Raw genomic sequence first — 26,431 nt, forward strand, 5'->3', positions numbered from 1 at the left:
ATCATCAGAGGGACTGCTGCAGGCCAGTCTCCAGTGCTGACATAAGACAGTCTCAAGGGCTCTGTCCACATGACAAAGGGGGTACGTAGAGACTTTCAGCTTGGAAAGAGCACACAGTATCTCCGGTGGTTTATGTGGGAAATGTCTCCCAGAGTCTCGGGCAGCTGAGCACTCCGGAGACCCCAGTTGGAGGCACTGTTTGGGGAGGTTTAGGTGCTGCAGCCTGGATGGAAGATGAGAAAGTATGATACTGGGGGCAGGCTTTGAAAGACAAAAGCCTCATAAACTTCCGGTTTGCTCTCTCTGCTTCATGCTTCTGGTAAGGGTGTGAATTCATAGTTTTCTGCTCCAATCGCCATGTCTGCTGCTTGCTGCCATCCCTCTCCCCACATGATGGGCCCTTGTTGCTCTGGAACCTTAAACCCAAACAAGCTTTTTCTTCTGTAAGGTGCCTTGGCCATCAGAGCAATAGAAAAGTAGCTAAGACCGTGTTCCGATGAATCACATCACTAGGGAATACATGACACCTCCCTACAGGACACACCATACGGTGATGCCGCTTCCACCTGGTGCCTGCAAGGATGCCAGGATAGCCCGACATCAGAAGGAGAAGGGACATCCCAAAGGAAGGCTCTTCTATAATATTAAAGGGTCTATGCTCTGGGGAGTATCAGTAGTGTGAACCGGATGGAGTCACTGGCAGGCTTGGAGGATAAATAGCCACACGGTTTTCATGTATACATCAGGCACTAGGGCTGTGCTGGCATAACTGGAAAGTTCATATTAAGACCTAGGCATCATGGGAGAGCATGGCACCAGTATTAACTTCCATTCTTGCCATCACTGTGGTTCTAGCAAAGTGGTGTCCCTTGCTTTTGTTTTTATTTTTTTTTACAAATGCACATTGAATTATTTAAGAGTAGAGGGGGAGGAAATCCACAAAAGTGTGTGGAAATTTGTGTGTTGGGACATCAGGAAACACCACAGTGGGGGAAAATGAGGCCCTTCTTTGTACTAGTTCTGTAAGTCCAAAAGCATCTATACATTAAAGTTAAAATGTGAAGAAGCACAGGCAACAGCCTCCAGCCTTCCTTGCTGGACCACGGCACGACCACCAATAAGAACCCAGGTCACCTCAGCCCTACAGCCCTGTGTGTGAGCACTAAGTCACCTCAGGCCCACATCCCTGTGTGTGAGCACTGTGTCCCCTCAGCCCACATCCCTGTGTGTGAGCACTGTGTCCCCTCAGCCCACAGCCCTGTGTGTGAGCACTGTGTCACCTTAGTGCACAGCCCTGTGTGTGAGCACTAAGTCACCTCAGGCCCAGAGCCCTGTGCATGAGCATTAAGTCACCTCAGTTCTGTAGAAACAGTTGATGACTTGGAAGACACCAGTTCAACAAGCTCTTTCTTGTCCTTCAGGAGAATGAGTTCACTCTCCATTACACTGGAGAAACAAACAAGCACCTGCTAGGGCTGCAGATATTCTGGAAGCTATGGAACTTTCTTCTCTTTGTGGACTCAGTACTAAGCACACCCACAGAGGTAACTCACACCCACTTCACTCTGGGCTCCTGTTCTTGGTTGGACACCCAGTCCAGTTCTCATCCTCCTGTGTCAGCCCCTGCCTCCTCTCCCCTGGGGCCTCTGACATGTGCCGCTGAAGCTTCCCTTGAGACTAGCATCTGCTGAGGACAGCTCCCTCCAAGGCCTCAGTTGTTTTCCCCCAAATGTCTCAGATCACACCAAGGTTTGTAAAGGACGCTGACCCTGGCCCATCACAGGCAGGTAGAGGCCAAGAGGAGAAACAGACTTGGCTGCCGTCGGGTCAGCTGAGAGCTAGGGGGAGTAAACACAGCATCCCAGACCTGGACTAGGCCAGGCCTCTGGGACATGGTTTGCTGCACAGCAGCCACCAGGGGGCTCGGTCTTCTTCTTGGTTCCCCGTCAAAACAAAACTAAACGAAACAAAAAACTACCATGAAAGCAATTCTGGAAATAAGCACCACATTTTGAAATTCAAGACCTCGTTGACTGCCTGATTGGACACCTCGACCCTGGTCAGAGTCCCACACCCACACCACAGCCATTTAAGGTTTTGCTCTCCATGTGGCAGACAGACAGCCTACATGTCAGCCCACTGTTCCATGCCTAACATAGTCTCACTTCTGCTGACCTCATGGCATGAACGCACTGACATATACCCTGGGAAACAAACAATCTTGACATCTGGGAATGCATGATGTGTGTGTGTATCTTAGTCATAATAAGGATAAGGGGGCGGAGAATAGGAAAAATAAGTCTGGATTAATGGTGGGTAGAAAATAACAAGGTGCAAGACTGGTGAATTAGTTCTCCAAAAGCAGTCAAGCAGCCGGGCGGTGGTGGCACACTCCTTTAATCCCAGCACTCGGGAGGTAGAGGCAGGCGGATCTCTGAGTTCGAGGCCAGTCTGGTCTACAAAGTGACTTCCAGAACAGCAAGGACTACACAGAGAAACCTTGCCTTGAAAAACCAAAAAGAAGAGGAGAACAATGAGGAGGAGAGAGGAGCCTAGGCAGCCTGTGCAATCCCTGACTCTCTCAAAGAGAAACCCAGAACAAAAGCACAGAACAGAATGGACCAGGGGAGGGAAGGGGCTGGATCAAAAATTAGACCCTGTGGGGAGCCAGGGTCTTCTGTAAAGGACCGAATCATGGTGGTATTGACAAAGCCTGTGCATACCTCTCTGAACAGAAGCCCCAGGGAATCCCTTACCTCTAAAACAGCCACCTCCTGTCCATTGCGAAGCAGCCGGAAGGTCAGCGGGTGCTTAGAATCCAAGCCTGGAATCACTTCGCAGCCACGTAGAGGGATGGAGACAATGTGGGTCTTCAGGTCGGCCCTGTCCTTGTGGAAAATGAGCTTGCTGTCCTTCACTCGGCACCAGCGCTCCCGCCAGCGGCTGTTGGAGAGCACATTTAGGTACCCTGCGCAGAGAGGATGCCATAGCTCAGTCTCCTGAACAAGCCAAGGTACCAGTGAGACCTGCCCATGTCCCTCGTCTGTGGTCTCTTTCAGATCAGGGAAGTGCCATGAAACACATGCTCACGTCCCAGGTTTTAAGTGTTACTAAAGAGAGAAGAACCATTATCACCCAGCCAGCTCTCCACAGGACCTGGAAGCGTTTCACTGGTGCAGAGCCATTTCGTGGTATAAAAACCAGTTTCACCTGCTTGGTGTTTACATGGAAACCTGGAAATCACCTTGAGATAGTGACCGTGGATGTGCGATGGTTAGAAGGCAATGGGACTGACAGCTGCCTGCATGTAACGAAAGAGAAATCACATGCAAAACGATCTAGCTGCAAACACTGTAAGCAGAGCATGGAAGACAGAGAAATAGAAGTATCTGAAGATGAAAATTCTCCAGGAAGTGGGAGGCCTGGGGAGTGGTGAGCTCCCCAGCGCTGGATGTGTTCCAGCAAGTGACGGAACGTGGCTGGTATGAGCTCCCCACCCACGGGCCTGAGGCCTCCTCCTGGTCTCTATGTTCCAATCCCCACATGTGGAGGCGAGGGCTTCATCTCCTGGGGAGACTAACACAGATGAAGCCTGACTGCCTGAGTCTGGGTCTGTGTGATGGTGTTCCTGGCATTACAAGCATGATAGTATCTTCAGAGTATTGTATAGAGATGTGATGTCACACGTGACAGAATTACAGGGAGAATTATCCCCGAAAAGAGAAAAATCCTCAAACACAGGAAAATGAGACTTTGGGGCTATCACAAACACAGTTTTCTAGAAAGACTGAGGCATGAGTTGGAGGGTCCATGGTGACTGTGGCAGCTGGGGCAGTGGCTGTTATGGCCTCCAACTGTTCCGCACTGCAGATACCATCACTCAGAGATCAGGAAGGGATTAAACAGTGGGAAAGGGCAAGCAGCAGGTGAAAGGGAAGAAGGTGAAGAATGCTGGGTGTCACTCAGCCGCTCTCAGCTCTTGCACATCAACACTCACATGTTTGGTGCCCGGGCAAAGCTCTGTACCTCTCTGATGAGGATTCTCTAGATATTGCTCAATGCCTAACCAAATCTGCCAAGAGTGGGTCCTCACCTAGGCGTGGGTCTCCTGCACACACACCCCCTAAAGCGCACCTCGTGGTGAACAAAATTGCCATTCGCCATGTTAGTCAATGAATGTGAGGTCACAGACACATGGACAGAAGCCTGTGGGCTCCAGAGCCCCTGCTCTCTTGTGTTCAGGCAGCTTTTAAACTTGAGGAGAAGGCACCCTCAGGTGTGGGGTGTCCTACTAGAGGCCACAGTCAGATCCAATGCCTCCATGAAAGCAGAGGAGATAGAGAAGGAAGGAAGGAAGGAAGGAAGGAAGGAAGGAAGGAAGGAAGGAAGGCTATTTCTAGTACAGCTGCAGGCCTCCCCGGATCTTCAGCCTGTAGAACACTGCAGTTAAATGATCCTGCTCTTTTTAATGTGTCAATGAAACTGCTCTGGTTTGCTATTATTTTAGAACGAAAGCCCAGCATTAAAATGCAGTCAGATGAACATCTTAGCGGAACCGTGGCTATCGGTGTTCTGACCACTACCTACAGCAATCAATCATGCCGAAAGCCACACGCTGGACTTCTGAGTAGATGTCACCTGTGTCAACAGCGCCTAAGTGTTTTCTGAGCACAAGTCCACAAACAGGATGGCAGGAAGCCCTCGAGTAACTTGATATACTCTGTAGGCAACTCTCACACATGCATGAACTGTTTAACCACTGTTAAAGAGTCGCCCTCCCTGGGAATGATAGCACATGCCTGTGATCCCAGCAAGCAGCAGGGAGGGTTGGGGAGGATCATGAGTTCAAGGCCAGCCTAGGCTGAATAATAAGACAACAACAAGTAACCAGTGTAGGTGTACATGAATATATTTCCAGCACTCACGAGGTAGATGTAGGAGGACATGAGTTCAAAATTAACCTGGATGGCACAAGAAACCCTATCTTAAAAAAACAAACTAACAAACAATCACTAATCTAGAGCATCGTGGGCTTCAGGTAGCTGCCAAATATGAAAAGGACATGCCTTGTGCAGGTCTGCAGAGCCAGCAGCTGAGCTGCCCTTGGCTGGGCCTATGCAAGGAGTAGAAGATATATAAGTATGGGAATCCCAGTGACTACACTATAGAGAGCCTCAGACACCAGTCCGGGCAGATAGCCTCAGACACCAGCCTGGGCAGATAGCCTCAGACACCAGCCCGGGCAGGTAGCCTCAGACACCAGCCTGGGCAGATAGCCTCAGACACTGGACCAGGCAGGTAGCCTCAGACACCAGCCTAGGCAGACAGCCCTGGACACCAGGCCAGGCAAATAGCCTCGGACACTAAAGCAGGCAGGTAGCCTCAGCCAGCACAGGCTGGACAGAAGGTACTAGGGCACTGTGTCAGTAGTGAGAATAGCATAGAGAGAGACTAGTGCACACCTGGGGAACTCAGCAGCAACACCCCGAACTGCCCACGACTCTGATTTAGGGCTCACAGCTGCGAGCTGCGTCCCCACGTGCACACAGCTGTCGCTGGACACCGCCCACTATCAGCACAGACAGCGGCACTGGTTCTGCCGGGCTCTGTCTCCAGACGGAATCTGGCCACAGTCACCAGATGCTGTAGCTTTCTCAGCGTTTCAGCCACAGAAGAATGATTGCATGAGACAGGTCCTCCCTTAATTTAGACCATGACTTCATGGGACATTACCATATTTTAATACATTCTTGGGATTTAAGTTTCAAAGGGAGGGAGAGAGAGAAAGTAAGTTTCCCTGGATAACAGGCCTGACTCACATCAACAGGAAGCTCTCAGACATGTCCGTGTTTCTGTGTTTGTCAACTGGCCTCTGTGGCACCCCAATTACTCAAAAAGGGGGCTCCCAAGTTTTGGTTTTGTTGGGGAGGAAGCGTGGAGATGAGCGAGAGCAGGCAGAGAATGGCTGGGCTCCCCTGGTAGGAATCTGTAGTCAAATGGTGAGTCTCACTCTAGGTACCAACACTAGGGCCTTGCCAGATCTTCAAGGGGATCAGTCAGATCTTGAGGTTGAAGCAGAAATCTGCCACAAGAGGGTACCAGAGTGCAGCCAGGACCTGAAGGCCTGCACTTCAGACTGGCATAGAGGTTGGGGGCTTCAGGGAACTGTACCCCAAGCTTTACATAAACAATTACATGAGGGGTTTGTTGTTTGATTTGATTAATTTTGTTTTTTGTTTTTTGTTTTTGTGTTTTGTTTTTTGGTTATTGGGTTTTTGTTTTTGTTTGTTTTGTTTGTTTGATTTTGGTTTTTGTTTGTCAGAGACATGGTTTGTCCTGGCTGTCCTAGAACACACTCTGTGGACCAGGCTGATCTCAAACTCATTGAGTTCCATCTGAGTGCTGGGATTAAAGGCATATACCACCACTTCCTGGCTTGACTTTTTTTAAGATCTCACTCATATTAGAGTAAGGGGCTAATATATCTTTAAAACCGGGTAATTTCCATTTAATATTTTGAGATTCTTTCTACTCCAAATTCTACAGAAAGCGAGGCAAGGCTAAACAAGGTTCCATTAGAATTACAAAGCTAACTCTACAGGCTGAGTCTTCCACGTGTTTTCACCTGACCCTGGGATGTATTCTGTTGACTTCACGGCACAGCAGGTGGAGAACTGGACAGTAACATAGGTGCTCAGCACAACTCCGCTCACCCTCCACTCTCATGAAAACCAGGACATCGCTGGAGCCCATGTCCCAGACAAGCAGCCTGAGTTTCCAAAGCAATGGCTTCACTTCCATGTGCTGGGCCCCATGCTGGGTGACTGGGGACACAGCAGAGAAGTGTCCAAATCTAGTAATGCAATGGGAGGCTTGAACAAGACTGAGATCCCAAGGAGGTAGCAAGAGAAAGTGTGCCCAGAACGGTGTGACTAGTGGCAGGTGCCTGTGCTGGGTTGACAGAAAGGAGGAGAACTGGAAGGAGCTCACACTTCCAGGTCTCACAGCTTGGCTTATAAAAGAACAAGAACTCCAGAACTACATCGGCCCATGGACAGCCTGATGAAAACCACTTTGGTGTGGAGTCTTGGTGCATCTCTAGGGTACACTACCTGGAGATGAAAAGAGCTGCCCAGACCAACATTAATGCATCCCTCAAAGGCCTCTCAGGAGGACAGAGACAGAACCTGGGGTAGCCCAGCTGCATCTTCAGGTCTGCTCCCCAGTCCATGAAAACCCTGCAAGAGCACCCAGAAGGCCACAGCACCCAACCCACCATATGAACTGCAATCAGTGTACAGACAAGCACTGAGCTCGACCAGTAACTCCGGGGAATCTTTCCTGCCTGCCAGCTGCTCTGCCCTCCTGGCCCAACAGCTTAGCGCTGCCTCCCAGCAGCTGTAGGGGCTCAGCTTGGCAGGGTCAGTCCTCTGGGCCCGAGGCCAGCTCCTTTCCTCTGCCCAGAGCCCTGCAGCTGCACTGAGAGGCTGAAAATGGCCATTGTTCCCTGTTCCCCTAGAGACACTTCCCCTTACCCTGGTCTGGCAAAGAGCTGCTTGGCAATTTTAGAGTTGTGTGGCAGAGGCCAGAGCTGTGTGCGGCAGATGCCTTGGGCCCCTGAGCTCAGGATCACCCACATTCTCGAGAAAGTGACCAGCACAGAGATGAGGCACTGTGTGACAGCAACCATGCCAACAGAGCAGCTTACGGGGAGGCCCGCAAGGCTGTGCTATTCTGATAGGACCTGAGTTTCAGCAAGTCAGAAAAGGTTTCTGGGGGGTTGGGGGTTACCCATTCTGTCTTTATCGAGCCCTGAGACTCGGGGCTAGTCGTGCCCCTCTCTGAGCCTCAGCGTTCTCTCTTACAAGAGGGGGATCCACAGCCTCACTTGCTTGCCTTGTCAATGCACAAACATTCCTCCTAAAGGTGTCTTTACCTCTAGTCAGGCCTTTAATCCCAGAACTCAGGAGACGGAGACAGGCAGATCTCTATGAGTTCAAGGCCAGTCTGGGTTACATGGTGTGACCATGTCTCAAAAAAAAAATATCTATTTCCTCTACTGAGTAGTTGAAAAAAACAGAAGCAAAACTCACTTTACCTCCTGACTTTGGTCATCACAAGAGCTGATAACATAAGCAGGGAGCAAGACTATGTCCCCAGGAGCCCCAGGAAGATGGAGGCCGGCCAGGAGCTGTGTGGCAGTGTCCCTAGACCCTCCCCATTGTGTCACTGTCCTGTCCAGTTGACTTTGCTGAAGCCAAATTCTCTCCGCATGGAAGGGAATATGATGTGAAAGCCATCATCACCAGCTGCCCTGATTCTGTCCTCCTGTCCCCAACAGCCACTTGATGAGAGACAATCTAGGAATCTGGGATACACCAGGCTCCTGGTACCTACAGAGGCTATGATTCTTTCCTGATTCAGTTCCAAGGAGGGTGCTCAATGGGCGCAGACGGGACTGTAAACAGAGTGACTTTGAATGAAGGAATTATACAAATGCAGGTGGGAAGTAGAGTCTACAACAGGAATACGCAAGACAGTTCCCTCCCATTCTTGTTCTCACTTTTTGTTTTTCTGATAGAGGGTCTTGCCATATCATCCTGACTGGTTAGTGCTCACTATACAGCTAGCCTTACTGGCAGAAACTTCTATGCTTCTGCCTCCCTGGTACTAGGATTATAGGAATGTACCCCATGCCAGGATCTCTTTTTTCTAAAAAAAAGGGAAGGACCTAATGGTAGAACACTAGCCTAGAACATCTCTAATACTGTAAAACAAAACAAAATCAAAAGGCAAACACCTCTCTTTGCACTTAGGAAGTTTTCCTCCTTGAAGGAACTCCACAGTTCTCCTCAGTGTGGTGACTGGGGCCGCTACAGTGATGTAGCTTCTGCTCTCATGGAGGCTGTACTCAGTGGCCTGGCCACAGCCTGTCTTAGGTGCTTTGACAGACAGCGCCCTCCACCCCCGTGCTTTCCCCACAGCGGCCACCGCTGGCTGCTACACGTACATTCTTCTCGTTCGCTTCCCTGTTTGGTTCCTCTCTTTAGCCCCTGGCCCAGAGGCCATGGTAGGCAGGACTGGCTTGGATGCTGCTGCACACCGCATGCTTTACTAAATCCCTGACAAAGCAGGAACCAGGGAAGGTGTCATCATACAACAGAGAACGTAGCTTTTAACCTTGAAAGAACCGGGGAGAGCATAGCAAACCCCTGAAGATTCTTCCATTACTAAAAACTGAAAGTGCTTTCCATAATTCAGAGGGCCCAAGGGCACACCCAGGGAAAGTCTGCTGCTGCTTTGCTGTCAGCACATGGCGGGGTCTTACCACAGGTGGGCACGTCCTCCTCTGCTGATGACGTCTGCTCATCTGTGGATGGCTTCTTCTTCCCCAGACCGATGATCTTGGTGATTTTCTTCCCAGTGACCTTGGACACAGTTCCCTTGGCATCAGACTTGGAGGTTTTCTTCCTCTTCACTGTCAACACAAAAGTGTGTCTTAACCATTCATATGATGTGGGAAAATTACAGCATTAACCACCAGGCATTTCTTCCTCGCAAACTGTTACTAATCATGCATGAGCATCTGTGATGAGTCAGCTGGGGGTCCAGATGCTGGGGTCACTTGGGAAGCCTGTAACTCCAGGGAGGATCAGGTATATACATATGTGCACACAGACATGTGTGCATTATCCGACACATGCGATGTTCTGAAGGCAGCAAAAGATGGCAAATAATGGCAAGAACCACATGGAGATGGGAATGACTGGAAGAATGGCTGGGTGGTCAGACAGAGCCTGCCCAGGGCAGACTTTTGGCTGACTGCTCAGACATAGGGAATGAGTTCTGTCTGTCTCAGAGGGAGCAATGGCTAGGCAGGAAGGTAGGTTGACACACACCATCAGTGTGGGAAAGATGGCGGGGCCCAAGAAACCAGGGGTATCATTTCAGTAGTGACCTGGCCGGCAAGGGGCAGGTCTCCAAGGAGGGAAGGGAAAAGTGGGTCCTCATTAGAGGTCTCTCTTGTCTATTTTAGACACTTCTCTGAGCTTCCGTGTCCAGAGCTCTCAGACTAGATGTTTACTTTTCAGACCATCATCTCTCATTTGACCAGGGCAGTGATGGCTAAACCTGTCAATATATAAATCTAGAAACATTTTGCACAAAAAGAATTTTTTACTTTCCCAGCAAAACCAGAAGACCTGGAAATCCCAGCTCCCACAGGCATCCTCTTGTTGCAGAGTCCATGCAGGTAACAATGGCTCCAAAGTTTTGACACAGGGCAGTTCTCATCTCTCCACCCCAGGGAAGCTAACTGCCAACTGGTGTCCCATATCTGCTCCTACTCAGCCATGTGGACACCCCTCTCCCACCCTCAGACACGGATCCAGCTAAATCCCAGGGATGAGGCTCAGAGAAGTGAGAATGGATGTGGAGGGACACACTTAGAGCTGAGGGACCGGATCCTTCTACTCAAGAGCAGCTCTGGGCAAAGGCTTGTCAGCCCATCTCAGTCTCGCATGGGTGCCATGTGCAAGCCCTTTCCCAGGGGTCTCCTCCACTGGGACACAGCCTCCCTGGGGTGCAGTTCTGCATCAAGACCAATACAGCATCACCTCACTCCCTACACACAGCTAGCACAACCCTTCAGCTGTTTGTGGCAACCTCTAAAGCAACACAAACCCTTTTAGAATGCAATGGGTAAGTATTCTCCTTTTTCAGGAACGACTGAACCCCAGCATATCACACAGAATCATTTCAGACACAGAACATCCAGAGGCGTGTGATACGCTATGGAATAATTCCAACCCCTCCTCTAAACAAGTGTGCTCACTCGCAAGCATCCCCTCCCCATCCCTCTGGTGCAGAGGAGGAAACAGTCCTCATTTCTACCTTCACTGCCTACCTCCCCTAAGATCAGTGGGTGAATCCCTGTCTCTTCTCTGGTGTAAAAGCAAGTAGCAGTGTCTAAGGAAAAAGCTGCTATACTGTCTCTAAGGATGAAGCCATGAATGTCCCCATAATTCTGACCCCAAGAGTGATGGAGGAGTGTCTATGTGTTATTTTCATTGGTTAATTAATAAAGAAACTGCTTGGCCCAATAGAACAGAAAATTAGGTAGGCGGAGTAAACAGAACAGAATTCTGGGAAAAGAGTAAGGCAGACGCTTCAGGCAGTCGCCTGAAGCAGTCGCCATGCTTCTCCTCTCTGAGATGGACGCAGGTTAAGATCTCTCCTGGTAAGCCACTCCTCGTGGTGCTACAAGGATTACTAAATATGGGTTAAAGGAAGATGTGAGAATTAACCAATAAGAGGCTGAAACTAATGGGCCAGCAGTGTTTAAAAGAATACAGTTCCCGTGTAATTATTTTGGGTAAAGCTAGCCGCGTGGCGGGACGCAGCCCCGCCGCTCATTTTACACAAGAGTATTTGGAGATGGGAGTCCTGAGAAAGAAGGTTAGATGAGACCACATGGTATGAATGATTGATCCCTAGAGTAGTGCCCTTTCATAGAAATCACAGAACACCATAAAACATGAGCCAGGAAGAGAGGCCCCCATGGACCTACCCTGACTCTGGCCTTGATCTTGAGCCACTGCAAAACCCTAGCCTGCAGTATGTATTCTTACAAACAGACATTTTAAGCCAGATTAAGGTCTCCTGAGATCTTAGGCGAAGTGGGGATTGTCCATGCACCCCCATTTCCATGCTCTTAGGCACACATTTACTTACAGAGTACTGAGAACCTATCCAATGCCTTGGTGGGAAGAGCCAGCACTTCCTACTCTACCAGACAGCAACCCAGGGCAGAGATCTGGGTCATTTCTACTTCGAGCCACCCAAGCCACAGGGAGTGGAAGTGACAGGGTTTGGCTCCATCAGTGGCTTGCAGGAACCTGTAGATGAGCTTCACTGTGTCCTACTCCCAGGCAAGGGGGAAGTGAGGAGACCAGAGACACTCTTCTCAGGGCTCTACCCTGAGGTAACCCTCCTACTCAGGCAACAGGACTTAGAGAGAACAGGATTCAGAGACTTAACATAACTGAGACCAGCTCCTGCCAGCAAAGTGCTTGCTGGACTCCAACCCCTAAGGCAGAGAATAATCACATCCTAGGTCATCCTTGGAAAAAAGGTCCCTTTTAGAGACATGACAGAAAAGCCACCATGGACACTTTGTGTCTATTCAGTAGGGCAAGGGGCAGTGTTTAACATATTACCACATTCAAAAGTCAATAGAATACCCTCAACGCAGTGAGGTTACATGGCAGAACAGTGGAAGGGCTCAAAGAGCATAGATGGCCAAGACCCAGTGACAGACAGAAAGAGAACATTAATCACTCAGTGTGTAAATGCCACAAATCTAGGCAGCCCACTTTCTCCTACAGAGATGGAAATGAAATTATTTTCTGTCTAGTCTAGGGGAAGTAGGGGAGGGAGAGGTGACATCATCAGGCCCCTGGTTCAACAGGTCCACCCACAGACACCCTGTTGAGGACTGTGTCTCGAAGGATACAGCGCTGGGTGCGGGCAGCCCAGTCTAGGACTTTGATCATTTCCCCCACATCTGCTATAGGATAGTCACTGACTCCTCAGTGTTCATCTGGAACTGATGAACATTTCAGATTCTGAGATGAGCATCTCAGAGCAGAGTTATTGCTTTGATTGCTGCCTTCTCTGGTGAGACCACAGTGTGTAGACAGCATGGAGCAGCTCAGGTTTCCTTTCTGTGACCACACAATCCATCACAAAGGGGACAAGCTAAAGAAAGCTCGACTCACATTTTCCCAATGCAAAGTAGAGAACAGTAGGGTCAAGAACAAGGGTAAGGGGGGCTTAGAATGCATCTAGACCATGAAGGTCCTTTGTGATCTCTGACGAGCAACTATAATATGCAAAGCATAGGGTCAAATGAGAGGAAAATGTTTGAGCCAAGTCACCTGCCAATTCCCAAACACAGAACACTGAGGACAAGAGGGGCTGGAGAGACTGTGTGGCAGTTAAGAGTGTGTACTCCTCTCACAGAGGATCTGAGTTTGGATCCTAGCACTGACGTCAGGTGCCTCACCTCTAACTCCAGAGATCCAAAGCCATCTTCCGGCCTCCATGGACACCTGCATGCACATGTGCATATTCTCTCACACAAATAAAAATCATTTTCTTTTTAAAGAGTGAACACTGGAGCACTGGACTGAGCTCTCAAGGTCCAGATGAAGAGCAGGAGGGAGAACATGAGAAAGGAAGTCAGGACTGCTAGGGGTACGTCCACCCATGGAGACGGTGGGACTGATCTAATGGGAACTCACCAAGACCACATGGACTGGGACTGAACGAGCATGTGATCACACTCTCTGAGTGTGGCTGACAATGAGGGCTGACCGAGAAGCCAATGATAATGGCACTGGGTTTTGATTCTACTGCATGTACTGGCTTTTTGGGAGCCTAGTCTGTTTGGATGCACATCTTCCTAGACCTGGATGGAGTGGGGAGGGCCTTGGACTTCCCACAGGGCAGGGCACCCTGACTTCTCTTAGGACTGGAGAGGGAGGGGGAGGGGGAGTGGGAGTGAGGGAGGGGGAGGTAAACGGGAGGAAAGGAGGAGGTGGAAATTTTTAATAAATAAAAAAAAAAGAGTGAACAGGAGATTCCTAGGGACTGATACAAAACCTATACGAACATCCAACAGACACATTACTCCATAGACCCTAGTCACACAGGTTCATGGGGACTGGGGGACATGAAGCAAGAAAACTGACTTATCGGCTGAGCTGCTGCACCTCAGCAGTGAAACAGGATCCTGGTGTGTGGCACCTCTGACGGCCCAGCTTGGGAGGCTGAGGCTGGAAGACTGCTTGAGTCCATGAGGCTGAGATTAGCCTGGACAAAGAGACAAAGAGACTATCTCCCAACCAAAAGAACAAAAATTAGAGCCAAAAAGAAAGAAATGAGCCAAACAGCAAAGCAGGGGCCGCAGAGTATCCTACCTCTGGGCAGAAGTTAAAGATAGCTTCCCACAATGAGGTCTTCATTACATATAACATAACTGGTACTAGCTCTTAGAGGACAAGACTAAAATTACATCCGGACCAGACTGCATTGGAAAACCACAATGAAGAAACAGACAGTGTGACCTTCCGGAGTGAACTGTCACACTGTCTGGGCTTCAGAGTTCTCAGAGCTGCGACACACGATTCATTCCCAGGTAGAAGCCCTCCTCGAGGAGCCACACTGAGGAGAGCCCAGGCACCCCGAGCAAGGTCTCAGGTCCACGGAGGTCTGGATCCCCCATCAGACCCTCAAGTCGCAGCCCTCGCTTCAGCACATACTCAGGAACAAAATGTCCAGCCACACAGATGGGGGACAACCTTTAGGAAACGGATATTTCATAAATGACTCACAGAGCTTGTGCAGAGCCTCCAAAAGCTCAAGAGCAGACAACCCCATAGGAATATGGGTAAAGGGTCCGAGGCGACACCAAACCAGAGAGATGCACGAGAACATTATGCTGCTCACCGCTGGGGAGGCCACAGCTGCATACCACCATCTGCCGTACCAGAAAAAGACTGCAGGCCAGACGGGAACAGCAATCCCAGGAGAATGTGGAGCCTCGCAGCCCCACTTCTGGATACGTTCTTGGGAGACATGTCCACACAAGACTCTACCTTGGAGTCAGAATGTCTTCACAGTCCCACTGTCCCCATATGTTCTACCTGAAAGTCAGAACGTTCCTACTGTGCTGATATTTTGTTCGTGCTTTAACAAATAAAGCTTGCCTGAAGATCAGAATGTGGAGCTAGTCACACTAGTTAGCCACAGAGGCCGGGCAGTGGTGGCACACACTTTTAATCCCAGCACTGTGGAAACAGACATATCTCTGTGAGTTCAAGACCACCCTGGGCTTGAATCAGTCTAAAAGAGAAACAGAGCTCATACCTTTGATCCCAGCACATGGCATCACGTCTTTAATCTCAGTATCAGGGAGGCAGAGACAGGAGCAATATGGCTGAGTGGAAAGAGGACTATAAGGTGGGAGGGCACAGGAACTCAGAGCATTCAGTCTGAGAACTTGTAGAGACAGGACACCCCATTTGATCTGAGGATTCTGTAGAGGTAAGAACTAGTGGTTGACTGCTCTGCTTCTCTGATCTTTTAGCTTTTACCCCAAAATCTGACTCCAGATTTTTATTATTAAGTCCAATTAGAATTTGCACTCCACCCACAGTCCCGTATATTCCACCTGGGAGTCAGAATGTCCCGCAAGTCACTGTATGTTCTTAGCAGCGTTCACCTCCATGGGGAATGCTGTGCGGCAGCCCTCACACTGAGATATGGGAAAGAGACCCCCCAAGATACACCCTGACCCCAAGTGAAAGCAGGAAACGGCAGCAGCTACCGGGGTGGGAGGGGGCAGAGGCGACAGAGAGTGCAAATGAACACCGGGGTGACAGCACACCAAAACAGATCTACTGAGTGCTACAATTGGGCACACTGCTCTCTTGATTGTGGTACTTGCTGTAGCAATCCCAAGAATGGTTAAGTCAAAGCTGGTGTGCTTTACTGAAAGTCATCTATATTGCTAAAAAGTCCATTAAAAACAAGAGACTTTACCCCCTGCACATCCATGTTCACCACAGTTCTGTTCTCAGTAGCTGAGGGTCAGAAGCAACACAAGTACCACCGGTGGACAGCAAGATGCAGTCCACATAATGGAATATTATTCAGCCTTGAAAAGGAAAGGAAGGCTCTCACTACAATGCAATACGGACAAACCTTGAAGACATCATCTGGGTGAAATAAGGCAGTTGTAAAAGGGTAGGTACCACAGGATTCTACTCGCATGAGACCCCCAGTGTGTGGAATCCACAGAGATGGAAAGTTGAATGGTGATTGCTGGGACTGGGGAAGAGATGAGGGACTTGGGTTTAATGCAAACAATGTTTTTACTTGTGAAGACAGAAAGTTCCAGAGATGGACACAGGTGATAGCTACACAGCACTCTGTGTATGTTTAACATCCACAGAAAATGTTGGAAAATTATAAATTCTGTGGTATATGTATTTCCCATGGCTTGACAATAATTTAGATGCAGGTAGGATGAGAGAGAAAGGCTCTGGGCTGTTGCAAATCAAAAGGCCTCCCTTGTGTTCTTGGGAACAGAGGGTGTGATGCCTGTGTGGCTGAAGCACAACAGCTTCCCACACAGTCACCCCTTTGGAGCTCAGATATTCTTGGCACACGTGTTAGAATCTCACCTTGCTCTTTTCCATTGCATGTGGTGACCCCATTTTCCACGACACCTTCTCCATCGGAGCTGGGCCTCTCTGACGACAATTTCTATAAGGACACAAGCATCACGTTATTCCCACCGTGGTCATGCAGACCTGGTGAGGTGTGGTGGAAAGTGAAACATTACCTCAAACGTTAAAGGACACATGGACCAAATTCTCAACACTCTGTAGACAGCACACCGAAACAGACCTACTGAGTGCTACAATTGGGCACACTGCATCTGGACCTCATTTAAGAGCAATGGATGAACCAGATCATTCACTCCTTTAAGTCCACATCTTCATCCTTCGTTGGTAATACAACAAGCCACAGAGTCTGTGAGATGACTCCTTTTGGAGCTCAATCCATAACAGGCACTGAAAATGGACAGGGGCAGAATTGCATACATGCCCACTAACGTGCCGCACTTCTCGTAGAATGCTATTTAAACTAGCAATTATGAATGAAAGGACTGAGATCTAAGGGGGCAGACACAAGGGATTTCCTGGCTAACCAATACACCGCATACATGTATTGAGATGTCCCACCAATTCCTCATAAATACATACAATTCATCTGCACAGAAAATTAAAACCACTAACGAAACCAAAAGCTTCCTGAAAGCTGACATCTCTCACCTTCTCCAGTTCAGCCTTGTTCACAGGGGCACTGGTGCTGGGTGGTGGAGAGCACTCTGGATCCACAGGGCCGCTGCAGCCACTGTAGGCCTCTTTGATCACCTGTGGGAGTGAGACACAGTATGAGCCTGCCCAGAGGCGAGGGGACCCAAGTGATGGGTTGAGTCCTGTGTGGGCAGGCAGAGGCCTACAGTGTGGCAGGGGAACTCGGGGGTTCAACAGCACCTGGTGTTTAAACTCACGTGAACTGGAATTTGTCCATTGATTTACCCATTTGCTCCCTAAATCACCTGTCCAGTCCTGGCACAACACTAACTGGGAAATGGTGGGAAAATATACTCCAGGTTCTCTATGGAAGGCCCCTCCCACAGCACTGAGAAGTCGTCATAAGCAATGAGGGTCATCAAAAGGTGAGGAAAGGTCCTCAGCATTTAAGAATATGTACTGCTCCTGAAGAGGACCTGGGTTTGGGTCCTTGCACCTGCCAGGCAACTCACAACTACTTGTAATTCCAGCTGCAGGGGATTCAACACCTTCTGACCTTCTCCAGTGCCTACACTCACATACATATACACATAATTAAAAATAAAAAACAATTTTAAAAAAGAAGAGGATATCCAACAAACTAAAGAACTACAAGAACAAAGCATGATCCTTTCATGAGAAGGTATTGGCTACCTTAGAGCAAGAGGCTTTGGGGACCATCCCAGGATGACACACAGACTGTAGTGATGTAGGAGTGTCTTCTATGTGTTACTTTCATTGGTTAAATAAAGAAGCTGCCTTGGCCTTTTGACAGGCCAGCCTTTAGGTGGGTGGAGTAGACAGAACAGAATTCTGGGAGGAAGAAGACAGTGAGGCAGACGCCATGGCTCTCCTCTCCGAGACCGATGCCAGTTAGACTCACCCTGGTAAGCCACAGTCAAGTGGCGATACAGATTATTAGAAATGGGTTGAATAAATATGTAAGAGCTAGCCAATACGGGGTTAGAACTAATGTGCCAGGCAGTGTTTAAATGAATACAGTTTCTGTGTTATTATTTGGAGTAAAGCTCGTCGGGCGGCGGGAAGCAGCCCGCTGCTCCTCGTTACTACACTGTAAGCTAAGTATCACAAGGCTTTGGCCATGTGAGCTGACAGGAAAGCTCCTTGGCAGAAGGAACAGAGGTGCAGAGGCCCTGCAGGAGGTGACAGGTGTTTAAGGAGCCCCCAGAGTGCTGGGAAGAGAAGACAGTGGTAGAGAATGGATGGTGGATGCAGGGGTCCAGGGCATGCCCCCTTCGGGCCCGGGGGAGGAGGCTGAACTTGATCAGTGAAAGGGGAGATGGAAGGACCACTATGCGAGGTCAAAGGGCGCCAGAGTCGGGGTGAACTGCTCGGCTGCCTGGCTTTCACCTTGGCACAATAGTGAACTGTTCTGAGCCTGAACAGCCTCCTCTAAGGAGCATTAATATTCTAGATGCTTCCATTCTTCCAAACTCATGTTGAAGATTAAACCCCACAGCAGCAGCCTGGAATGGGGAAGGTTTTAGAAAGCAGCAGGGTCAGGACTGTGGAGCTGTGAAGGCCTTAGACCTCAGAGAAGAGAGTCCAAGCCTTCACAATAGGACACAGCAACTAAGAACCATCTATGAAGCAGAGTACACACCCTCTCTGGTTCCCCAGTTTCCCAGCACCTGGATCATGGGCTTCCCACCCCTACAACTATGACAGATAAATTCCTGTTTATGAATTGCAAGTATCTTGTTATGGACTAAACCCCTGAGATGCTACTTTAAACTGTCAGTTTGACACACGGTAGAGCTGCTGGGAATGGAATCTCACGGAGGGATTGTCTAGATCAGGTGAGCCTGTCTAGGCAGATTGTTCCCATTCCATTCATTGAAATGGGGTGATCCACCCATTGTGGGTGGCACTATTCCCTAAATTTGGGTCCTGGACTTTGTAAGTATAGAAAGGGGCCTGAACACAGTGAGCAGCAGCCATTCCTTTACACTGCTGTGGGTGTGATGTGGGCATCTACTTGTGAGCAATGATGAACCTGGAAGCTAAAATAAGTCCTTCCTGCCCTAGCTGCTTTTATCACAAACGAAGACACTACAGACTAAGTCCCGCAGACAATGCCCAAAACACAGTGTGTGTGAGTTCTTGTAGGAAGGAAGGAGCATTACACAGGAGAAAAAGAAAAACCGGTACAGGGAACATGGGTGAGCACCGTGAAGGAACTGAGATGAGGGAAGTGCAGTGACAGCACAGGTGGCAGCGAGGCCGCGGGGTGACAGTGAGGCTGCGGGTGACAGAGAGGCCACAGGGTGACAGCGAGGCTGCAGGTGACAGCGAGGCTGAGGGGTGACAGCGAGGCTGCGGGTGACAGCGAGGCTGAGGGGTGACAGTGAGGCTGAGGGGTGACAGCGAGGCTGCAGGTGACAGCGAGGCTGCAGGTGACAGTGAGGCTGCAGGTGACAGTGAGGCTGCAGGGTGACAGCGAGGCTGCAGGTGACAGTGAGGCTGAGGGGTGACAGCGAGGCTGCAGGTGACAGCGAGGCTGCAGGTGACAGTGAGGCTGCAGGTGACAGCGAGGCTGCGGGTGACAGCGAGGCTGAGGGGTGACAGGCTGCAGAGTGACAGGCTGCGGGGTGACAGCAAGGCTGCAGAGGTGGCAGTGACTCCAGTAACCTCAGCTTGTAATTGTAGCTTTAACTAAGGAAATTGGCTGGAATTATACAAACAACCCTGAAATTGATGACTTCTTCATTCTCACCAAAGCTTGCACTCCAGAGGCTGCAAAGGCATGGTCTGGCAAAGCCCTATTGTCTTCCTCTCTCTTTGTTTTCTCTGCCCACAGGAGAAGCATGTGGTAACATGTTTCACCTATTCCTACCAGTCCTAGTGGAGGAAAATGCTGTGTTTGCATATGCGTCTGCCCATCTGTGTGCGCATGTGTGCCCCTCACTTCCACCCACTACTCTCTTCCTAACTGTCCCAAAGTAAGCAGCTTCCTCTACCATGGGCTCCTGCCATAAGCCCGAATGCAACGGAGCCAACTAACAATGGACTGGAACACTGAGTCAAAACACAAAACGAAAACCCTTGCACTCCTTCAAAGTGTTTCCCTCAGACATTTTGCCACAGTAGCAGAAAATGGACTGAAACACTCCCCTGTAACGCTAGCTGTCCTGGAACTCACTATGCAGGCCAGGCTGGCCTTGAACTCACAGAGATCTGCCTGCCTCCACCTCCTAAATTGGGTATGTGCCACCATGCCTAACAGCAAAAAACTTTGAAGGTCTTATTAAAAGGGAAAATATGCAATAAGGAAAAACTAGACGAGATTTTTCTATATTTTTTAACTAAACCAAAGAAAAACAAGGACAGAATAGAGACTGTCACTAAAGTGAAAGCCGTGTGGTAAAGCCCACTAGCCCTTTGCCCCAGTGTCAAAATGTAAAAGCACAGGGAAAAAAACCAGCTGGCGTATGCACACTTCAACCTCATTCTTCCCGACAGGCCGAGCCCTCCTAAGGAAGACGATGACACCTGGCTCTCAACGCTGGTTCACGACAACGTCTTCCCAAGCTCCCGTGAGTCCACCTCACATACTCGAAACACTCCGAGTGCCCGTGACTCCTTTCTCTCCCAGCTAGAGCTCAGGTCCCTTGTGGAGCAGAGCCACGTGATGCACAGTGCTGGGATGGGCACGTGACATCCACCTGGGGCAGGCCAAGAGCACAGAAGGTGCCTTGGCACTGTGAGACTCTGTCTTCCCCTAGCTCCTGACCAACCTGTCCAGACCACAGAGAAAGCACCCGAGAGAAGGTGAGCACGGTGGCTCTTGTTCCCACAGGGTCCCCACCAGTGAGAGAAGTCAAGCTGCTTCATTCACTGTCCTCAGCATCTTTGAAAGGCACCTGTGGGGTCCCCTCCAAATGATAAATGACACTCTGCCACTCAGGGTATGTAGAGACTTCGTGGCATCTGTCTATGCAAAAGGCAGTATGAGAAGTTCACCGTGTACTTAAGAGAACGGGATACGAATTGGAAAATCACAGCTCCTCCACACAACAAAATACTCTGTGGTAATTTTGTTTGCTTTTAACTCAAGCCCTCCACCCCAGAAACACAACCTCTGCACATTTTTATGGAAACCTGATCATGCTGCTTCTGGGAATGCTGGCTCTTGTCTTGTGTTTGACCTCTGCACAGAGGCTCCTGTCTGCACTTCTCTACATGCATGTACATTTACGTATCGGATAGGCACACACACACACACACACACACACACACACACACTCAGGCTTCTGGCAAGCACTGTAGATGATGGATGTAACAGGCAGATAGGACACACGGATCTGGTGATGCTTTCTGCAGAAGAGTGAGCAATATCCTGTGCTGGTCAAATACTGCCCTGTGTTTATCGGACTTTGTAAAAGCAAGGACTTTCCGATTGTTATATTAAACCTATTTCTAAATGTCTCAGAACAAGCTTTGGTAACAGTAGTTTTGGGTGATGAGATACTTGTCTTTGGTTATAAAACAACTCCTAGTAGAGAGTGGAAAGGCGTTTCCATAGGGACTCACAGTGACAGTGGGGTCACTCAGTGGGAGAATGTCCTTAGAACATGTGAGGCATGGACTCAATGCCCAGGTAGGAGCCTGGGACCCTAAGGTGTGCTCCTGGGGCCTTTACAATGTCTTGGGACAGTGAAGGTAGTACTGGGCCAGTCTGGGTTACTTGCCAAGACATATCTTAAAAAAACAAACAAAAGAATTAAAAAAAATAAAATAATAAACAAATAAAGTGGAAAATAAGCCTTATTGTAGAAAAATGAGCTGATCAAAAGGTTTATTTATTACATAACCGAAAGAACAGAGACAATGAAGAGGGCACACGGCATTTCAACTTCACACACAGAACAGCACATAAAACCACCATCCTCACCCTGACAACACAGAACAAGCTAGAGAAACCAAAAAAACCCAAAACCAAAAGCACAGTCATAGCACTTTTCAAAGCCATCTGAGCATAGGGATACCAAGAAGGTACAGTGAAGGAAACCCTAAAGATGAAGGGGTCTTGGAGAAAAGAGGCTCTACACAGCTGCCCTCCTGGTTGGCAGTAGATAGGGAAGGAGGACAGCAAGGTAAACCCAACCACACTCAACTGCCCAGGGCCTGCAGGAGCCAGTTCTCACCCTTCCCATCTTCCCTGAGGGGGTAAGGAGGGTCCAAAAGGCCGGCAGGGAGGAAGCACATGCTAACAAAGCAACTTCACTCAGTGCAAGGTGCCTGCTTTGCCAAGGAACTCCAGATGCACAGCGAGCGTTCACCAGGATGGTTCCAGCTTCCAAAGTCACAAGCGGAGGCTGAGTTTGAAGCAGACAGGCTTTAGGTCTGTCAGACTAGACCTAAAGAGATCCACAGGCTGCTCCAGAAAGCTGGCCACTTGTCCACAGCACCTGAGAGACCTGAGTCCCCTTGCCAGTTCTCTAGTCCCCAGCCATGCCCCTGTGAACACCCAGCACTCATTCTTAAAGCAAGAGTGACACAAAGCAAAACAACGTAGCCCCAACTCTACTGTGCCCAAGAGACTCACAGGACTCCCTACGACTCTGGGGAAATGGCAGAGGGCAGTCTCTGTGGTGTCCTTCTACTCACTCCAAAGCCTATACAGACTCCTCTTCAGAAGCAATCCCAGAGATGGCCCCAGTGCCGGAAGGAGCAGACACTAAAACAGCTACGACAGAAATGCTGAAGCAGCCCATGAAGTGGAGGGTGGCACACATACAGATGGGACTTCAGACAGACGCGATATATAGGGAAAGATGGCAAAGTGCTGGAATGGAAGCTAGGATCCACGTTGAAGCGTGCATGAGGGCACAGTGGGCCAGAAGCTTCCAAGACAGTGTGGACGGACCATGAGGAACACACAGCCAAAGGACCACGGGGGTGAGGAGCTGCTGCAGCACAGGGCACCCCAAATCTATGGGAGAACCCAATGAGAGAATGCATATAATGGAGCTGCCAAAGGAGGGGAGACAGGGCAGACATCCGTGGATAAGACAATGACCCAGCTGCTTCAAAGCTCAGGAAGGCTGACCCTCTGCACAATACCGCAGGGAGGGTCACCTGCTGGAAGTCCAAGAACAAAGCAACTTTAGAAGCCCCAGAGGCAGTGACATCAAACATGGGAACAATGGCTGTGGACAGGGTTGGTTTCTCGGGAAGAAGAACAAGATAGTGGCTTTCACACTACCTGGAAATCCATGTTCAGAAGGCCTGCACTGTAGGAAATGAGCTTTCAAACATTTTTGATTTAATTAAAAAATTCCTTTGTGTGCGCCTATGTGTGTTTATACGCACATGAGTGCAGGTGGCCGTGGAGGCCAGATGTATCATATCCCCCTGGAGCTGGAGTTTCAGGAAGCTGTGAGTCACCTGGTAGAGGTACTTCAAACTGAACTTGGGTCTTTTGCAAGAGCAGTATGTGTTTTAACCACGAAGTCATCCTTCCAGCACTTCCCACATTAAAACAAAACACCAACTTCTTTGGCGCAAAGGGAAATGACACAAGATGGAGACTCATATCTAAGAATGAATGAAGAGGCCAGGTGTATATGCCACTCTGTTTCCCTTTGTTCCCTTCTCAGGCAGGAGAACCAGGAGTTCATGGTTCTAGGCACAAAACAGAAGCACAGAAGTTCCCTGAGAAGAGAGAGTTAAGCAGGGGAAGGATGTCTCAATCCTATCAGCACAGGGCAACATTTGGGGCCTTTGAAAGATACAAAAAGAAAAAAAACTAAAGATCTTTAGGCTCCCAACAAATCTGAATTATTCAGAATCTTGTTTTTAAAACCTCCATCACCTGTGGGTCAGCAGAGAGGTAAAGGCACCTAGAGCACAAACCTGACAGCCAGATTCAATCCCAGGATCCCACAGTGGAAGAGAGATTACTGTAGTCCTCTGACCTTCAGCATGCACACCACAATGCGTGCGCACACATACATACACACACACACACAGACACACATAATAATAATAATAATAATAACAATAATAATAATGGTTCTGATAAGGAGCTGATCTAATGTTGGATCTGGAAGAAACTAGACTATCTTAGGATCTGTTAGGCTGGGACAATTAAAATCCTATGACGGAAACCCCTTTGTTACTTGACTTTCATTGTTTTATTGGCATATATTGCTATTTATATGTAAAAGATTTTTACCATAGTCACCTGTTGCCCTCTCTTTCCCTACCTGACATCCCTTCTCTTCCTAACTAGCCCCTCTCCTTCCATATCTTGGTTTTTTCCTGTGTCCTAATGAACATAATCAGGGTTAGCCACAGAAAGATGGGCAGTAACTTACACTGGTACTGGCATGGTATCCGTGGTATCAGTGGTACCACTGGAGGAAGCATCCCTTCTGCCCCAGGTAGCGATCAACTGCTTAGAGAGCCTCAGAAAACCAGCAGGGCATCACACTCTCCCCACTGGCAGACCTCACCTAGAAATCCTCACGGACAAGCAGGGCCTTGTAAGCCCCCCCACTTCCCTCTAGATCTTCCACTTTCCACCCCCTCTTCCAAAATGTTCCCCAAATTTGAGGGGGTGATCCAGACACCCCATTAGAGCTGAGTGCTCCACAGTCATTTTGACTTCCATTTCGAGGACTTCTTTCTTAGGCTCTGGTACTGCAGAAATAGTAGCACAAATGTTGTAGAGTAATCAATTCAAACTTTTCCAAAAACGATTATCTGCCTTGTATTATTTACTTCGCATGTAAGAAATACACAAAAATTAAAATTCCTGCAATTAGCTACCATTCACGAGTAGAGCTGTCATGCTATAATTAGTTAAGTGCCTCGGCTTGGAAGCAGCTCACACGCAGGGAAGGAGGAGTCAAGGTTATCTCGCTCCGTCAGCATCTTGGAAGCACGCTGTTTCACTTGTCTGTTTGCCAGCTGCTCAAGGACTCAGCGTGACTTCATGTGCGGCAGTCAGAAGGGAGCTCAGGGTGCTGAGTGTCTAAGGCTGCAAGGTGAGCAAGGACCGTCCACAGTTCAGGATGGTCCTACCAAGCTTTCCATAGGGAAGAGTGAGTACCAGCCATGGTAGCCAAGAAAGAAACTCAGAGAAAGAAACAGTCAACAGAAGCTTCTCATTCCACAACTACACTTTCTCCCTCAGTGAATAGACAGGCTAAGACCACGGGAAAAGGAAAGAAAGACAAGGGCGAGATGTCGGTCACTCGGTCAAACCAGAGCCCCCAACCTTGGTGCCTGGATGGATCCCTGCAGAACAGGACAGCATGTGGCCTGAGACCCAACCTCTCCATTGTCAAATCAAACCACCAATAGTGGCAGGAGATTCGGAGACCATGAGTGTCTGGGACAATAAGTCTGAGGACCCAGATAAAGAAGCTGGGTGCAGCCTTGTGTGTTTGTCACGGCAGTGCTGGGGGAACAGTGAGATGGCTCCCCGAGGCTCGCTGATCAGCCAGTCTAACCTTCTCTGTGAGTTCTAGGCCACTCAAGTGGGAGGCCCTGTCTCAGAAAACCAAGATGGATGGTACCTGAGGAATGTCATCTGAGCTTGTCCTCTGGCTTTCATATGCACATGTCGCATGCATCGCTCTCTCTCTCTCTCTCTCTCTCTCTCTCTCTCTCTCTCTCTCTCTCTCTCTCTCTCTCTCTCTCTCTCTCTCTCTCTCTCTCTCTCTCTCTCTCTCTCTCTGTGTGTGTATGTGTGTGTGTGTGTGTGAGAGAGAGAGAGAGAGAGAGAGAGAGAGAGAGAGGCAGCATGAGTCAATGAGATGGAGAACCCTCTGTAAATCCGGAAGGCTCTGAAGCTCCAGCAGCATGGTGAAGCTCTCAGTCTGGAGGCCTGCACAAACCCCCAGGAGAGATTCCTGAGCCTGAGGCTTGCAGGAGGGGAACATAGAAAAAAAAACTCTCCCCAACCGCCTGGGTGTCACAAATTTCAGGAAAGCCACAGCCACTGCTGACAAGAGTGAAACAGGCCACCTCTGTGTGATTCTCTGGGCAGCCAACCAAGCATCTTCATGGGTCTGGAATCTGTGTGCTCCTAGGAACCATGGGGAATCGAGGTTCGTGGTTCCCCAGATATGGTTGTGTGTTCATCTTCATTGTCAATTGCCAGGTTTTAGAGTCACCTGAGACACAACTGTGGGCATGTGTTTGGGGATGTTTCCAGAGAGGATTAATGAAGAAAGAAGACTCACTCTAAATGTGGGTGGTACGATCCCACAAGCTGGAGGCCTCTGGACAAATAAAAAGGGAAAAGTGAACCAACACCAGCATCCATCTCTGCTTCACCACCAAGATGGACAACAATGTCAGCTGTGAGCCGAGGCAAGCCCCTCCTTCCTTAAGTCGCATTTGTCAGGATTTGTCACAGCAGTGAGGGAAAGGGGTCTTTAAATTGCATGTCATAGGAACCATGGTCATATATGTCCAAGCACGTGTCACCTCCTTCCATCCCTGTTCTCACCACATGCCATGATGAA

At 49.2% G+C, this 26,431-nt stretch overlaps 1 protein-coding gene across 1 annotated transcript in view; it reads right to left on the bottom strand.

Moving 5' to 3' along the window:
- The window catches only part of Afap1 (actin filament associated protein 1), a 112,268-nt gene that overhangs the window by 28,256 nt on the left and 57,581 nt on the right, over positions 1-26,431 (bottom strand). Inside the window, exons 7-10 of the mRNA XM_038332364.1 lie at positions 16,905-17,006; positions 16,251-16,332; positions 9,329-9,478; positions 2,757-2,968 (exon numbers count right to left, since the gene is read on the bottom strand). Of these exons, the coding sequence (XP_038188292.1) occupies positions 2,757-2,968; positions 9,329-9,478; positions 16,251-16,332; positions 16,905-17,006 (546 nt within the window). The remainder of the gene's footprint in view (positions 1-2,756; positions 2,969-9,328; positions 9,479-16,250; positions 16,333-16,904; positions 17,007-26,431) is intronic.

This window comes from Arvicola amphibius, chromosome 1, assembly GCF_903992535.2.
Source record: "Arvicola amphibius chromosome 1, mArvAmp1.2, whole genome shotgun sequence".
NCBI classification, from domain to species: domain Eukaryota; kingdom Metazoa; phylum Chordata; class Mammalia; order Rodentia; family Cricetidae; genus Arvicola; species Arvicola amphibius.